Here is a 16532-nt window from a genome sequence, read left to right as displayed (position 1 = left end):
AGATAAGTCATTTAAAAATAAAAATATTTTATTTTTCTCATAAACTAAAAGATATCTCTTAAAATTAAAAAAATAAATACTACAGGCATTTTTCAAAACTTATTTAAACGCGTTTTAAACATAATACTCCAATTACTCCAATTTTAATTTCTCTTAAAGAAACATCTCGCATTCTAATCTAAGTCTGTAAATGAAAAACATATATCAAGAACTTTGTCTCTTTAAATGAGTCAAGTTGACTTAACTATGACTAATTAGAACTCTCAATGGAACTTCTCAATAACAAGAGTCTCATGAAAAAAAAAACATCTAAATATAATACATTAATATTCCCTCCGTCCCTAATTATACAATCTTTTTTTCAAAAATTTATTTATTTCTTTTATAAGATTATTTTCTAATTTCTAAATACATAAATTATTCTCTCAAAATATTAATAAAAAATAATTAAGTGAATAGAGAAATAAGAAATAATAATTTTTGAAATAATAATACAAACAATTAATACATTTAATGTAATTAACTAAATCAACTATTTTTTTAAGAAGCGTGAATTGATACAAATAATTAATACATGTAATTAACTAAATCAACTTTTAATTAAGGACACAGGAAACAGTACATTAAACAAGCAACTTAGAAGCATTGCCATTTTTGCAGTTTAAAGCCTTAAACAAGACACTAAAAAAACATGTCCTCTCTTTTGCTTTTAGGGTGCAGCCATGGAAGGAAAATTACCATAAATATTTGTTTTATTTCCTTATGATAAAAAAATTACAATTTCAATCTAATAATATGAACCACAAAAATTGTTTGAATAAATACTAGTGTTACAACTGCTAATGCCACAACTCATTTGCTCCTAACACCCTATAAAATGTTTCAAAATTGGTTGAATCTACTATCAGGATCTCTTCACAATAGCAGTAGCATAGAAAGGATGATGACAGAATGTAAAAAAAGTCTTCAACTTTGGATCAAGGGCTCCTGCCCGACAAACATTCAAGGCAATGCTGTTGCGTTCTGCTACTTGCTCTACTCTACGCAGCTCGGCCATCGTGTCAGGGTCATTGGCAAAACTACTTTTCACCTCTTTTGCTATCTTCTGAGCTTCCTTGAAGTGATCGCAGATGGCTAGGGTCTGAAGGGGAAACAAACAAGTAAAAACCTGTCTCTAAAAGCAACAACACCGAATAGTTTTCAGAAGAATACTCACAGAGAAATTAGCATGCATAGTTGACTCCTTGAATGTCACATATGAGATGTGATCAGGAACGCAAGCTTTCTGTAAAAGCTCGAATTGCTGAATAAATATCTGGAGAAAAGTTTATACGTGAATTAAGTTGCAAGGGTAAGGCTGCGTACAATATCCCTCCCCCATACCTTCGCATAGCGAAGAGCCTCTAGGCAATGGGGTACGAAGTTTTTTTTTTAAGTTGCAAATGAAAAGCTTGATTCATAAAGTACGCAATTCCATAGTGCCCATTGTTACATGGATTTACTGAGGGTTAACCACACACAAATTGGTCAAGAACTACATATACATATTACTGAATATCTCGGGATCTTTTAGATGCTTGATTTACAACATGTACTTGGATACCATAGAAAAACCTCTAAATGCAGTTTAAATAATTTATTAAAGGTTTATCCTTATATTTTGGCAAATCTAAACTTGTAATCCAAAAACTATCTTTTCTTGTCAACATGATTACAAGCATTCAACTATTTTTTCCTATCAACATGACAAGATTACATGTATTCAGGGAAAAAAATACAATATTAATGACTAATTGTCCATAAGATATATTTGTTTCATCTGAGCCACATCAATGAAATGGTGGGAACTATGAAACCATAATTTAGTATATGATGTATGGGAAATAAGTCTTCGATGGTTCTAAAAGACAAAAAAAGGACTGGGATTTAGGACCCGTCAGAAAAGTCAATCCAACACTGGCAATAAAAAGATTAAGTGGGGTTTGATTACATGCCAAAATTAAAATTAGTGAAAATTTCTGAAAGCAATAAACTAATTGAAATAGTATCCATTAGTGTAATCTTATTTATTATATTGACATATTAATACACTTGAAAAAAAAAATCAAGCATAAAAGTTTGGCACTTAGAGTGTGTCTGGTTCCCCGAAGACACCACATTCAACGGGGTTTTCCCACTTTCCAAGACAAGAAAGTAGAAACAAGTCCCTTGTTGCTTTAGAATGAAAGCTAGTTACGTTCAACATGCTAAATTTTAGTTTTACCGAAGATATAATGTGCTTATTACATTTGAAAACTATATATGGTGAAACAGAAAACCTTACCTCATGTTCTGTGTTGAAAGGGCTTTGCAGTGGAACTATTCTGCGCTCATTCCTCAAAGCAGCAAACATCTAGAAAAATAATTGGATAGCTGCAGAATGTAAGTCCACTAAATTGGATCAAATAACAAAAGAAAAATACACGGTTAAAGAAAAATACAGATTACTAAATTCTAGAACCTACAGATCTAGGAGAAAAATTTCAAGCCACTAATGTCTCACATCTCTATTCCTACCTAGATGAAATAATGAAAGACATCATCATTGAGAAAATATATACAGAATTACCATGCTTAGCCCTTCAGCAAGATATATTTGGCTTTGAAGAAACAAAACAGCTGCCGGGATCTGATAATCCATTTCCCCATCCTTAAAAGAATCCCTTTTTTTCTTTGTCTTCTTCTTAGCTGGTCAACAGGACAAAGGTACATATTGAAGTCAGAGTTAGCATAAGCTTATTTTTTCTTCTAATAACCAAACGCACCGCTAACATAAAGCAGAGTATTCACTCTTCACTCATATAAATCACTTTCCTTAATAAAAACTCTTGATGAATTACTGTCACATACCAGAGTCACTGCTCATTGCCATCCGGAGATGTTTCTTCTCTGCAAGCTTGATCAACACAACATAAATATACCAGTATACCATGCAATAGTCATGGACAGAGTAGAGCTCCAATTCAAATCCCAAATTGAGAAATCGAAAAGCTATCCAATAAGTTTGCTCTTCTACCCATGCGAGAATGTGTTGGTATATTTTGAAACATATTTTCTGGTAAAACAGAGCAATATTATAAATTAGCAGATTAATTGCAGTTTATTGATAACAGCTAATTGACAATCAACCAATTTATGCCCATAAAAGCATGTGTGCTGCAATGCAACACGAGAAAATTCACTTCCATGTGAGTTTAACATTATTTCTCAAAGGCATGTGATAGCTAACTTTTTGAAGAGCACCAAACAATTGGTAAACTAACAAGAAACAAACCTTATTGTTTGAAGTTTTTGAGGCTTCTGCAAACTCTCCTTTAAAAGCCATCTCCAGCTGTAGAGTAATGCAAGATTAAATTAACAGATTAGCTTTAAATGAACATCCAGGAAGTCATAAAATATATGTATTTGCATCAACAATAGAAGCTTGCATCATACACCAAACACTGGGATATCTTGATCATTTAATCTTTTCCCCTAGACTAATTTCTATTGTACTCTTTTGAATTTTCTACTTTTTGTGTGCGTTTTAGAGGAGGACGGGGGTGTTTTCAGCTGTCAAATAAGAAAAATGAACACTAATAACTCAAAAGATCCTAAATGATGTAATTCCAACAACCTCCCTCCGCCCCCCCAAAAAAATGTAATTTCAGCCACTTATACTAAAGAGGAATTAAGAAGCCTCCATGAAAACCTCTAAAATTTAACTCAAAATCTTAAAGAAAATAAGGCATGTTAAATGTAACTGGATGTAACAAAATTGAGTGGGACTAGTTGTATTTTCCTTCTTCAACACCATTCAAGACTATATGAATCACTAGAGAGAAGAAAAAGCAACTCTTAAAATTTCAAGGCGTAATAAACCTATTCAAGCAGATTTTTTATGACTGAGAAAAGAAAAGGGGGGAGGGATAGTTTGTAGTATACTCTGGAAAACAAGCAAGGGACACACCTGTACATAGGTGACACGCCAGTCTTGTAACATTTTCCCTAGCTTACGCCTTTGCCATGCAGCATTTGTACAAAGAATTTTGAGTAAATTTATCACCAACTGCATGCATAATATTTGTACAGATTATATAGTGTCTAATTAAACAAATCATGAGATTAATCAGATAGGAATAATACTGTCCTTGAGTCAGAAAATCTAAGTTGATTATAAAAACTACACAAAAATAAACAAAAGGCAGTAATTGAGCCTTCATAACTTCTGGTACAAAGCTGATGGTCATCATCAAAAGCATGCATGTCTATACATGTTCAGGATCACATACAAAAGAGTGAGAGAATTTATGTTATGTAGATCATTAATAGTATGCCATACCAATGGCTATAATTGCACTACCTGTCCTAGTTGCACCATAAATTCATTTTTCTGAATGTCATGATTCTCTGTGACTTCAGGTAATCCAGCAGCTCTAGTGATCATAGAAAACATAGGATCCCGACCATAGAGTTTCCCGTCCTGGACCAGCAGAAGCTGATAACAAGTTTTAATGGTTGAGATTGGAGAACAGAGCACAAAAAAATAGAAGTAAAATTCTACTACCATGCATATCTAGCATGCCCTTACAGTTAAGGACGGAGTGACACAATTGGCTAATAGCACAAAGACATGCATCAACATTATAATAAGAAGCATGAAGACGTGATAAGTTACTTTGTATGTCTCTAGCATCCCATAACAGATTCTTCCAAAAATACAAGTGTTACAAGAAATCAGGTGCTGTGCTTAGCCATGGATAATAGTTCCTTTAATATTTTGACTAATAGATGTAAGCTTTATAGTGATGTAATGTAACTCCCTAATATTCTGTTCAACTAGGTAAAAACTGTGATAATATACATTATAATGCTCATTAACAGTGTCAAATCATCAGGTAACAAGTAATTCATGTTTATCAACTAACACTTCACACGTAAATTATAAAAACAGGGCAACCTGATGCTTTAAAGTTCCCACTATGTCAGAGGTTCAGGGAAGGGTCAGACACACATGGTCTATGGTAGGCAGCCTTTTCAAGAGGCTGATTCCTCAACATAAAAGGTAGAAAACAAATTTACATTTTCAAAATATTAAATACAGTAAGGGAAAAATTCTAATGATCATAAAAGACAATATATATTTCTCTTCCTAGCTGTCTCCTAAGAGGCAACAGCAGTTGAAGAAAGAAAAAATCTAATTGAAAAATACTCAATTTAATTAAATTGCTAGTCTATGTAGAATGCAGAAGATTCATTAAAGTAGCTATAACAAGACAGTCAAAGCAAGGAATGTTTGAAGATCCACCTGAAGATGGGCTCTAGCAACCAAATCAGGTTGAGATTTCTGGAATTTAATCACAAAGAGTAAAGCAGCTTCCAATGATGGGTCCAATGAGTATGAACATATAACGTCCAGGTCTTGAAGGAGTTTCATGAAATATTCGAGGGCCTGCAAGAGATAAACTGAAAACATTATAACAATGGAATTAAGTTTCATGCATTAAAAGCAACCCTATAAACACTTACCTTTTCCAAAGAAAGAATTTTGATTGACCGGGGTGGTGTTGGGGCAGATAATCTACAGTTTAAACTAGCATCAAAGCCAATTGGTTGACAACCAGATGCAGTTGTATTGTCTATGTTTTGTTCAGACATTCCATGAGCATTAGCTCTAAGAAATTCTGAAGATTTCCAAATGTAATCAATCTCTGAAATGCATGAAGCTATGTGTTTTCTTGCCAACTCCAAACCTCTTCCTTGGGGTCGTTTCATAGACATCAAAAGATGGTAAAAATGCTGAAAGAAAATCATGACATGAAATTTCAGTCAAAGAAAGCATGCTTAGTTGACAAAGAATGAATTGAAATTGCAATGAAAGCTGAATTATCACAAGATGGAAGGGCAAATACACTAAATAAACAACTAATAAAAGTACAATCAGGGAAAGCCAATAGGATTAGGGTAGTTGTGAGGGGCTTGGGTAGTTTGGAGGTCATAGATTTGAACCTCCATGAAGCCTTTGTGACCAGAATAATGATGATGTAAGGGATACAAAACGTTCCAGGTATGGGTACCTAAGTTTTAAGGCCAGATGTATAACATGGTGGATATGGTCATTAGGCGTAGGGACATCCTCAACTTCCTTTATTGAACTAAAACTATGCTAATCAAGGAAAGTTCCAAGGGTGCATGATAATTTTACAATGATTATCATCTTATCTTTGACATGTGTAGATTGATTAAATATATTGCAAAAAGTATATCTATTTACAAATAGACTCAAATTATAACTAATGCATAAATTATCCACACGCATAACGCTGCATTATTTACATAACTTAGAAGAGAATAAACATAGGATAAAACCTTACGAAAACGTAATCGACACAACAGCGCTTTGCAGTAGCCTTCTTCCAGATCAGGATTATTTTGAAGCGGCTCAACATCTGCAACCAAATAGCTCAACTAAATTAAAAGGCATAAGCATATGTCACACCCCTTTTTGTGATTGGGGAAAAAGGCAGGATGATTTTGAGTTTGACATTATGAAGCTTAGAGACAGTAAATGGCATTTGGGTATTATGAGCAATAAATGGAAATCATAATTGCCTATGCCATTGAACTCCAAACTTCTTATTTCTATTCATCTTTGTTCTCTGACTTCACCAGTGAACACACAGCAAAACAAATTTAGAAGAGAAGCATCAAATAATCATCAAACATTCAAAATGATGCTCATATCTCAAATATACTAGATGGTACAAAAAGCTGATAAGGGATACAAAATTCAAGGATGGCATAAAACCATCCGCAACAGGTACTTAGAACATTTTCAAACATAAGAATATTAACACTCTTCAAGGCTTATTAATTTTGAGGTTTAATTTTTTCCTCAAGAAGACTAGAAAATCATCATTAAGTGCCACCCACATTCCCTTCGGAAAAACTATTTGAACCTTATGACAATTTTGATGAGACCTCACCAACAAAACAAAAGGTAACTTTTTAAGTTTCAACATGCAATTACCTTCTTTTTTTTAAAAATAAGAGGGCTCAATGCATAAGATATGATGCTAAGGGATTACAATAAAAAAAAGTTTGAAACATAACCTCAAAACACACCAGTAACAAGACCTATCTAAGAACAACCAATTACCTTCTGACACTCTTCTTTTTGACGATGAAGCCTTACAAGCACGCAATTGGCGAGATATTGTTTCTTCAACAGCATTTAGCATTGATAAACACTTTTCATCCCCATTTCCACTCAAAGGAAGGCCATATGCCATGGTAAATAGATCCTCTTCCTGACACAAATAAATGACCATTTTTTAATAGGGGAAAAAAAGCTCTGCAAGATTATGATCTCAAAATAGAAGGACAAAAAAACATGGTCATATATTCATAGAAATGTACAGCTTATAAAAAGTACTTATATGTAGAGCATGTGTTAGGAAATCAAACTATGACCACATATCTATATGCAACCATTTAGAGGAAGGCTGCATTTCAGTGTAAATCAGTAATCTTCATGTGACACATGTAATTATCACAAAGTCTAATCCATAAAGTGAGATCCACATAAATAAATAAATATTGAACATAAAGAAATTTAAGTCCTAACATTCTATTCCATACTTTTCTTCCTAAAGTAATTTAATGAATGGCAACAGAACAATAAATAATCACATTTTTCCAAAAGAAGAAAAAACATTATTTATTTGACCAAACAGAAGAAATTAAAAATTTCAGATAGGTAACGACACCAAAAAAGTGTTCATATATAAATAATTAGAAAGGGATAAAAAGAAATGCTGTTGGAATACTTTACTTCATGTGTTCGAGCTTCTGAGACAACTGAAAGAATTGCTTTGCAGGTTGCACGTATGACTTTACAGTAAGAGTGCAACAGAGCATGCGACGATGTTCTTTCCGGTCGTAGAAGATAGAGGCAAGAATAAACAGTTTGTGCCAATGAATGACCCTTGTGCCATGTTGCCTGCAATGTCAAATGACAACTAACATAAAGAGAAGGAAAATGCATAACGAATACTTGTGTATAACAGACAAAACTATTGAACTTAAACTAATGTTACAGTCAGAGCCATTACTATTGGTGTGTTGTTAAAAATTGTGCTTATACAAGTTATAATTTTCTATTTGACTAAAATGTATGCTTATTGGATGAATGTTTTACATACATCTGGGGGGAAAAGCAAGTTTAAGAAATAATGTGTAAATTTGGATGTATTCAGAGCATTAAAATAGAGACTAAATTCTGGTGCATTAATTTATTTATAAATAATTGACTAAAGAGCATCATATCAAGATTGTACATTTGTCAGCCTCACAATAATGAACATGCATATGCTGATGTTTCTGTATGTTTTGGAGAAAGAGGAATTTTTAAGCCCCCTTGGAAATAAATACCTCACAGGCAAGTAGATGGTCCATGATGTCAATCATGCATCGAACATCAGTAGTTTTATCCGCACTAATAGGAACAGGAGCAACACCATTCTCAATGGCTTCATCGAGAGAGTAGTATGTACAAGCAATTCCAGAATCCATCTTCGGGTCCATTATCTGAAAAACATTCAATAAAAAGCAATTTGTACAAGTTAGTGATACACAAAACAGATGCAAAACAGAAAAGAGCTCCTCTACGTAATGCACCTCTAGACATTTCTCATTCCACGATAACTAAGGTAACCTCATTACCTCATTTCAAAACTAATTATCTATAAGAAAGTTATATAATTGTGTGTTGTGTGAAATGGAGGATAAAAGAAATGAAATGATGATAAAAAAGAAAACCTCCAATGCGGACATGGCGGCAAAAAGATTGAAGTTGTCTCCATGAATAAGCTCTCCCTCTTGAAGATCTGCCAATGCAACAAGGAAAGTTACTTCTAATTGACCACAATACGATAGTGAAACACACCATAGCACAAATTTGTTGAGCAAAACAAAAAATAAAAAAACGAAGAAGCAAATTTGACACTAGTATATTATTTATTGAATTAATTCATTTACGTATGAGGCGATCGAGTAATAATAGGGAGAAAAGGAAGAAGCAGTGCATGTTTGTTGACCTTGGCAGGCGGCTTGGAGGAGAGGGGAGACATCGGCCCAAACGGAGTTATCGGCGGAGGGAATGGAGGCGCGTGGAGGGAGGCTGCGATCCTCGGCCATGTCTTCTTCAACCTTGTGATTGTGAAGGGACTAGCAAGTGTGTGTGTTTTTCACTTTAGGTTGAGGTTCAGGCTTTGTGTAAACACTCTCTCTGAACGACTTTGGTTGAGTTTGGAATGGAGGGTTTAGTTTAGGGTATGCTATGGACAATGGATCCATCCAATCCATGTCTTTGCATTTTCTTCTCCTTCCTATTCTCTTTTTTTATTTTCATGAGCTCAATTTGATTTCATAAAAATCATAAATAAAATATAAGTTAAAATATCATTTTTTTTCTTCCTATTTTTTTAAATTCATGATGTTACTTTTTTTTATTTTTTAATTGAGATGTTTTATCTCTTACTTTTAAAAAATCTGTAATATTAGTTTTCTTATTTTTAATGCAAATGTTTGGTTTCTCATTAAAAAAAATTATAATTTTAGTCTTCTATTTGTCAACTTTAGTCTTGATTGTGTATTTTTTTAATTACTTTTTTAATAAATTATGTTGATGATCAATTAAATAATTTTTTAAAATTATTTTCTGTGGATAATAAATAAACACATGTCAATTAATGTTTGAGATTGATAAAAAAAAATTAAAATTATAAATTTTTAAAAGATGAAAGATCAAATATCTCAATTAAAAAAATGAGAAACTAAAATTAGAGTTTTTAAAAGTAGGAGAAATATTTCAATTAAAAAAATAAAAAAAAAATTACAAACTTAAGAAAATAAAAGAACACAAGTTACATCTTAACCTAAAATATATTTATAATATTACTAATATCCAAGTGTAGTTGGTGTACATTATCATTTAATAAAAAAATTGTACTAATATTAATATATTTAACTTATAATCCACTCATATTTAGAACCATTTATCTCTTTTAACCTACTCTCTTTTATTTTATTTTCTAAATTTAATTTTAATAATTTTTTTACGAAAATTGTTAATAGTTAAAACTATCATTATATCATATTTAAATTTTTAATTAAAAATATAATTTATGAATTTAAAAATATTTATTTATTATAATATTTAATTATTATATAATTTAAAATATTTATTTATTATAATAAAATTAATGTTAATTGTATAAAAACAAATATTCGTTATGAACAAGCTTCACAACCTTATTCTATTGCAAATTGCAATTAACAACTAACAATTATTGTGTTCATAGATAGAAATCTTTGCTTATTTGATATGTGTTTGTATACATGAAAAAAAGAGCTCGTAATATCCCTTTCACTAAATAATTATGTATGCTTAAAGAAGGGCTATATCCCACATGGGAAGATGAATCTTTAACATTTTCCAGCCTTCGTTTCCCATCTTGAATCTAACACTGTGATGGAAAGTTCATTAACTGAGCACAAGTTGTGATCTGCTTCAAATGCAACATCGTTTTCAGTGTAAAAGCCAACAACCTTTGGTTTTGGCGACATTTTATCACCATTCAACATTAAACCCTGTTTTTCATTTCAGTTACAACAGAATAACTCCATAGCTAAAGACATCCGACTTCAATGAGAAGTGACCACGCATAATATATTCAGGAGACATGTTACCACTTGCAATAAAATTTTCATAGTAAAATAATCAAAAGTTCACACAGCAATAGCAAAAAATCATAATTAGATAGAAACTAACTATGTTCCAGCCATCCGATTTGTGTTTGCCTCAACTTGATCTCTGAAAAATGATAGCGCCTAATACAATATTGCTAGCTTTTAGATCTCTGTGAATAATCCTTAGCCTAGAGTCTTGATGAAGATAAAGAAGTACTCAAGTGATGCCACTGATAATGTTGAAACGCTCGGTATAACCCTTTTTGCAATTAGAATTGATCCTTGTAACACAACCGTTAGACCAAATTGATAAATTCCAGTGTTGAGGGAACTTGGGAACACACCCTTTCACACATTCACGAGTGGGATAGCTACCATCATAACTGCATATAGAATTTGCAACACAAAAGACATAGTTTCCGCATTGATATTGGCTGAATGGGAGGGAGAGAGAAAACCAAAACACCATTCACGTTCCCTTGTTGAATTCATCTTCCTACTATCCAGCATTTTTTAAAATAAAATTATAGTTTCATCACGGGAAGAAAGAATTGTGATAATTCAAGAATTGGACAAAGACAAATATGTGCTAAAACTTACTGCGAGGTCAATATACTTTGTAGTTTTTACAATGCAATCATGCACATTTCATTAAATTTTGTACACAGAGATGAATGATCAAATATTAATGGTGTAGCCTGATATTGAGCCGTCTAAGCCATATCGAATGAAGAATCATATGAAACACATCAAACGGCTTGGCCGGTCGATTCAACTCAAAATGTCTTTGAACTTTCATCACTCTCTTCTGTAGTTTCAAGTACTTAGCATGTGGAACATTTTTCAGAATTGTCTTGATTTCAGCTATCCTTCTTGATGGAATATGCAAGGAAAATTTACTCCAATCAAGAACATCACTAAAGGGAAGTTGATAGTAATCTGAAACAATGACAGGAACACATCCTATATTGATAGACTCCACAATTCGAGGACTTGCCACTTCATAGCCACTTGGGCACAAACAAAACTTGCTTTGTCCCATGAGGCCCTGATAGTCAACACCTTTGGGAAGATATTCATGCACTTGAACTTCTTCATCTTTGTCTTTCCAATGTTCTAGTAGTATCTTCCTAATCCTACCATGAGCCCCACCAGCGAAGAAAGCAAGTATAGAACGATTATTGAGGTCAAAGCCAGGAATTGGTGAGCTCAACTTAAAACCTTGCAAGTTCATTTCAGGCATTGGCACATCTTTTTCAGGCTTAAATCCTTCTGACGTGTTGGCATTACATAACACTCTTATTATGTTCTTGAAAAGCTCCCTGCCTGATTCCTCTCTCGAGATATCTGGTGCCTGCAACAAAGAACATATATGACCCCATATTTTGCATCAATATTACTAAAATTAAATATTTACAATTTGGTCTTCTAAACTGACAATGAATTAGATTCTCTTTGAATAACTTAATAAACTTCTTCATAAGAAAATAAGTACAATTAGCTTCTTCTATGAGATAAAATCAACTTATATAGGTTAACTTCTTGAGGAGTTAGATAAGAGTTTTTATAAAGTAGGTTTAAATTTTTTTTTTCTTGTAATTTTTAAGGTTTGTTTTCATCCTTACGAAAAAATTCTTCATTTTAATTATAATAAAATATTTTTATTTTATTTTTCGTTCTTAAAGTATTTTAGATAATATTTTTTTCATAATTCAAAATATTTTTTTACTATTTAAAACGTTCTAAAAATGAAAAAATAAACATTTTGGAAGAACTAAAATAAAATAAAAAATTACAAGAATCAAAATAAATAAATAAAATGTGGCAAATTACATGAAGGAAAAAAGTATTTAAGAAAAAAAAATATGGTGTGAATTGTTACCCAGTCATGACAAGAGGGTAGGAAATGATCTGCTCCTTTGGTCCTGTTCCAGTATGGGTACCTGTGGGCTATGATGTTGGTATAATCAACGGTGATCCGCATCAATTGATCACGAGAGTAGGTGGTGAGAGGATTGTATACGTATCGCACGATTTGGGTCACACTTATGGGTAGCATGAAGACATGGGCCTCATCTGGATAGCGGGCCGAGAATGGGCCTGTTCTATTGTCTATTTGGGCTATTAAGTGTCCCTCGATTCCATAAATTGAACTCATGGGCCCTTCATGCGCTAAGGGTAGCTCACCTTCTTTGTAAGTCCACACCTTGAATCTCTTCAACATCTCTATGTGACTTCTGGACAGTTTCAGAATGTTTTTATGAAGGTTATGGCTATAACCGAAATAAGGAACAACAATGGATATGAATTTAGGACACTCAATCTAGAGAAAATAAAAATTTCACGTAAAGGGACTTGTATTGCATTTCATATTCAATTTCAAGGGAGAAGTAACGTGCGAAAAAGTGAACAGTAAAGACTAGCGACTTGCATATTCAACTTATTCAAGTACTTATCAGATAACGGAATTTTAGCACGAACAAGTGTAAATTAGTGTTTTTATTTGTTGTTAGTTGCCCAAGGTATATCTTCAAATTGAGAGTTAAAAGACTAATCTTTCAAGAATATTTATTTAAGAAGTTGACGTATTTTAATTTTGACAAAAAGGAGTTAATCAAGATATCCTAATAGATATTTCTATACTGTACACACAGATATCTAAGTATCAAATTTACTATGTTTTATTATCCAGCGAAATTGGGGGACAGGAGAGGAGCTAAAAGAAGAAAAGGGTTGACAATTTGACATCAAGTTATCAAGAAAATCTGCATGACTGAGGGAATCAACTCATACGGAAATATGCATTCTCACCCATGATTCAATGTAATTTTTTGCCCTTTTCTAATTTTTTTCTATAAATAGAAATTGAACATAATATCATGAGTCTATAACACTCAGATTTTACTAAATAGATCCCCTTAATTGTTATATTCTAATTTAGTATTGAATCTTATTTTCTAAAAGATTATAAAAAGTAAAAAGTAATGAATATGAACGTTTTGTATACTTTGAAAAGGTCAAATTATTGGAAATAAAATAAAGTCGTATATCACAAAATAGAATTACTTCTTTTTTTATTTTAGAGGAAAAGTATATTTTAAATAAAAATCTGACGTTTAATAAATGTATAATTTATTATATATATATATATATATATATATATATATATATATATATTAACAATTAATTGTGAACTTTACTTTTTTTAAAGTCGATAGTCAATTTTTTTTACTGAAAACAAAACAAAACTATTTTCTTATCATTAATTGAAATTCTACAAAAAAATAATCTTTATAAACTAAACTTTTCTCTCAAAAAGGTCAATTCTGAAAACAAAATTATTAAAAGAATTTATTTTCGAATTGCAGATTATTACTCAATAAAACGATTCCATCAATGTAAATAACCTAAAAAGGAAAGAAAGAAAATTGTAGACGGTTTGATCATTTTTATTATTTTTCTAATCAATCTCCCATAATTAGCAGGAAAAAAAATCTGTCTCTTAATTGTTAACAAATCCTGTCTTAATTATTTTTTTTATTAAGCTGCCTTATATATTTAGTTAGAAATTTACATACACGCCAAAAACGATTTCATAAAAATGACAAAAGGAAAATGATAAAAATTCAATTGCAAATAACTATTGCCAATAGCAATAATAGTCAAATAAAATATATCTTTTTATCTTAATTTTTTATGTGTTTAAATTAGCTTATTTTATAGTTAAATATTATATTTTTTTTCTCTAAAAAGAAAGTTAACTAAAAATTTCCCTAGCCTTAAATTTTTAGCAGCGTAATATCTACTCCTAAAATTCTACACTAAGTTACATCTGATGACCGGTAAACTCATTATTATTAGTTTGTAACATTTTATTATCCCTTAAAAAAATATTTTATTATAATTAACTTTCATGATCTACTGTTTTTAAAAATATTGTTCATCAATGTTGTTTTTTTAGAATGATAAATAATGTTAGTGTTAACTAATATAATTAATTTATTAATAGTCTGATGTAACGAAGTTCAAATGTTTAGAGGTAGATATTATACTACTGCTTACAACAATGTGATATATATCACCTAATTTTTGCCAATATCACTATACATCACTAAATTTAGATATAATATCAATATAATAAATTTATGCATGTCATTATATAATTAATAATAAAAATTAAAATATTATAAAACCCGTTTCTCGTGAGTATATAACCTTCCATCTAATTTCTACTTTCCTCATAATTTAACTCAAAAAATAATTGATACATTATTACATTAATATGTTAAGCTGATTAGGGTATATTGATTAATTCTTCCAAAAGTCCTTAATTTTAACACCTTGAATATAGAACTAATTCCCTCAATGACTCAATCTCTGGCAGATAGTTGAGCGTGTGTGTGAGACATGCATGAGAGACTGAGAGTGGAAAATAAGTGAAAAAGGAAGCAAACCCTATATATGTAAATGGAAAACGCTATCAAATTTAATTAAAAGTTGCTTACTGATGAAAAGCATAAGCGTTTCTGTAAACGCATCCTCTGGGGACAAAGATCTCTTTCTTATCTGATGTGAAGTTTCTCTTTAGTATCGCTCTGCGAATAGCTACTCTTGCTTCAGCCAAGTCTTCTTCAATTCTCACTAAACTGCTATTCCTATTCCTCTTTTCCCCCTACATATATCAGAATCACAAATTCAATCACACATCTAAACGCAATAAAAGATAATTAATTCAGTAATAATAAAAAGGGCATGCACGCCTCAATAAAAAAAAATATTGATATCATGATATGAATAAAAAATATCAACCAAACTTAATTTTCATTAATGAAAAAAAGAGAGACACACTTGGACGAGGTTAGCGACGACTTCTTTATGGGGTTTTGTTTTATCGATGGTAACATTAACATCTTGCAAGGATGGCATAAACGGTACAGTACTATGTTGTTGTTCCTTTGTGGCGTCAAGAGTTTTGAGATCTTCTGCGGATGGTAAAAGGTTGATGGCAGCTGGTAAAAGGAGAGTGATGTCGTTTCGGTTATGTGCGAAGAACGTAAGGAGGATAAGGAGGGAGAGCAACGTAACGGAGAATACAAGCCATGAATTATTAATTGTTGTTGCCATGGTTATTGTGTCAGTTTTCTAGATTTGGTGATCGATGGTTACTTCACTCTCTTTTTTCTCTCAAAGTGTTCCCTATGGCTATGATCGGCTAGTATATAAGCTTTGTCAATTGGTACTACGAAGAAAAGGATGGGAAGAGAGACATAGCATGAGAAGAGGGTATTGTAGAAAAAAAGTTTACCAACTATTATGGCACTTTAGAGACGACACACTTACTTCTCATGGTTGGTTTTGAATAGTTTGGTCAAGGTCTAATGAAACGTTGTCTGAATGGAATGGAGGATGCGCACTTAATTTATGATAGGAATCACATCTCCATTACACAGTTATGATACGAGCAATTCTAAGGAACCTTTGTATTTTGAAGGATTTTGATACCCATTCAGATGGACCAATATATTATAGACATTTCATTTAATAAAATTATGCCAATGTTTTATGGAAAAAAAAGTTAATTACATTTTAGTCCTTTTTCTTTTAAATTAATTATAACTAAATTATTAGCATTAATATTAATAAAAAAAATATGAGTAATCAAATAAGGTTTGCGTCACGATATCATAAAAAAATCCTTAAAAAAATCAAGTTTGTTGCACCATCAAAAACCTCTGCGTCGGTCCCGTTCCAGATCTACATTT

At 31.8% G+C, this 16532-nt stretch overlaps 2 protein-coding genes across 4 annotated transcripts; both read right to left on the bottom strand.

Moving 5' to 3' along the window:
* Positions 1-734: 734 nt before the first annotated feature.
* LOC114394239 (N-alpha-acetyltransferase 35, NatC auxiliary subunit-like) lies at positions 735-9394 on the bottom strand. Of its 2 annotated transcripts, none has more exons than XR_003662677.1 (16): positions 9117-9394; positions 8839-8906; positions 8452-8607; positions 7853-8020; positions 7178-7328; positions 6388-6467; positions 5548-5817; positions 5327-5470; positions 4382-4516; positions 3989-4087; positions 3314-3370; positions 2890-3094; positions 2609-2727; positions 2324-2412; positions 1217-1315; positions 735-1141 (listed from the first exon to the last, which is right to left on the bottom strand). XR_003662677.1 is itself a non-coding variant. In XM_028355911.1 (16 exons), the coding sequence occupies exons 1-16, from the start codon at positions 9214-9216 to the stop codon at positions 905-907; spliced, it is 2157 nt and encodes a 718-aa protein (XP_028211712.1). In that variant the 5' UTR covers positions 9217-9393; the 3' UTR covers positions 735-904. The 2 variants fall into 2 exon arrangements, 1 of the variants encoding a protein (XP_028211712.1); XM_028355911.1 differs by having other exon boundaries at positions 2324-2392; positions 9117-9393.
* A 1944-nt stretch (positions 9395-11338) lies between these two features.
* Positions 11339-16121, bottom strand: LOC114392929 (probable glycosyltransferase At5g20260). 2 transcript variants are annotated; one of them, XM_028354195.1, is made up of 4 exons: positions 15619-16121; positions 15276-15442; positions 12653-13004; positions 11339-12124 (listed from the first exon to the last, which is right to left on the bottom strand). In XM_028354195.1, exons 1-4 carry the CDS (start codon positions 15892-15894, stop codon positions 11456-11458), a joined length of 1464 nt encoding a protein of 487 aa, XP_028209996.1. In that variant the 5' UTR covers positions 15895-16121; the 3' UTR covers positions 11339-11455. The 2 variants fall into 2 exon arrangements, with proteins under 2 accessions (XP_028209996.1, XP_028209995.1); XM_028354194.1 differs by having other exon boundaries at positions 12653-13007; positions 15619-16119.
* Between the last annotated feature and the right edge of the window lie 411 nt (positions 16122-16532).

Source organism: Glycine soja, chromosome 17, assembly GCF_004193775.1.
Source record: "Glycine soja cultivar W05 chromosome 17, ASM419377v2, whole genome shotgun sequence".
NCBI lineage: Eukaryota > Viridiplantae > Streptophyta > Magnoliopsida > Fabales > Fabaceae > Glycine > Glycine soja.
This window is presented reverse-complemented; position numbering and strand designations above follow the sequence as displayed.

Coding starts and splice junctions, on each gene's coding strand:
- LOC114394239 (XM_028355911.1), bottom strand. CDS start 9,216: ATGGCCGAGGATCGCAGCCTCCCTCCACGCGCCTCCATTCCCTCCGCC. Junction 8,608..8,838: donor CCGCCATGTCCGCATTGGAG/GTTTTCTTTTTT, acceptor AATGTTTTTCAG/ATAATGGACCCGAAGATGGA. Junction 6,468..7,177: donor AAAAAGAAGAGTGTCAGAAG/GTAATTGGTTGT, acceptor ATTTGGTTGCAG/ATGTTGAGCCGCTTCAAAAT.
- LOC114392929 (XM_028354194.1), bottom strand. CDS start 15,894: ATGGCAACAACAATTAATAATTCATGGCTTGTATTCTCCGTTACGTTG. Junction 13,008..15,275: donor AACGCTTATGCTTTTCATCA/GTAAGCAACTTT, acceptor GAAACTGTCCAG/AAGTCACATAGAGATGTTGA. Junction 12,125..12,652: donor TACCCTCTTGTCATGACTGG/GTAACAATTCAC, acceptor TCTTTGTTGCAG/GCACCAGATATCTCGAGAGA.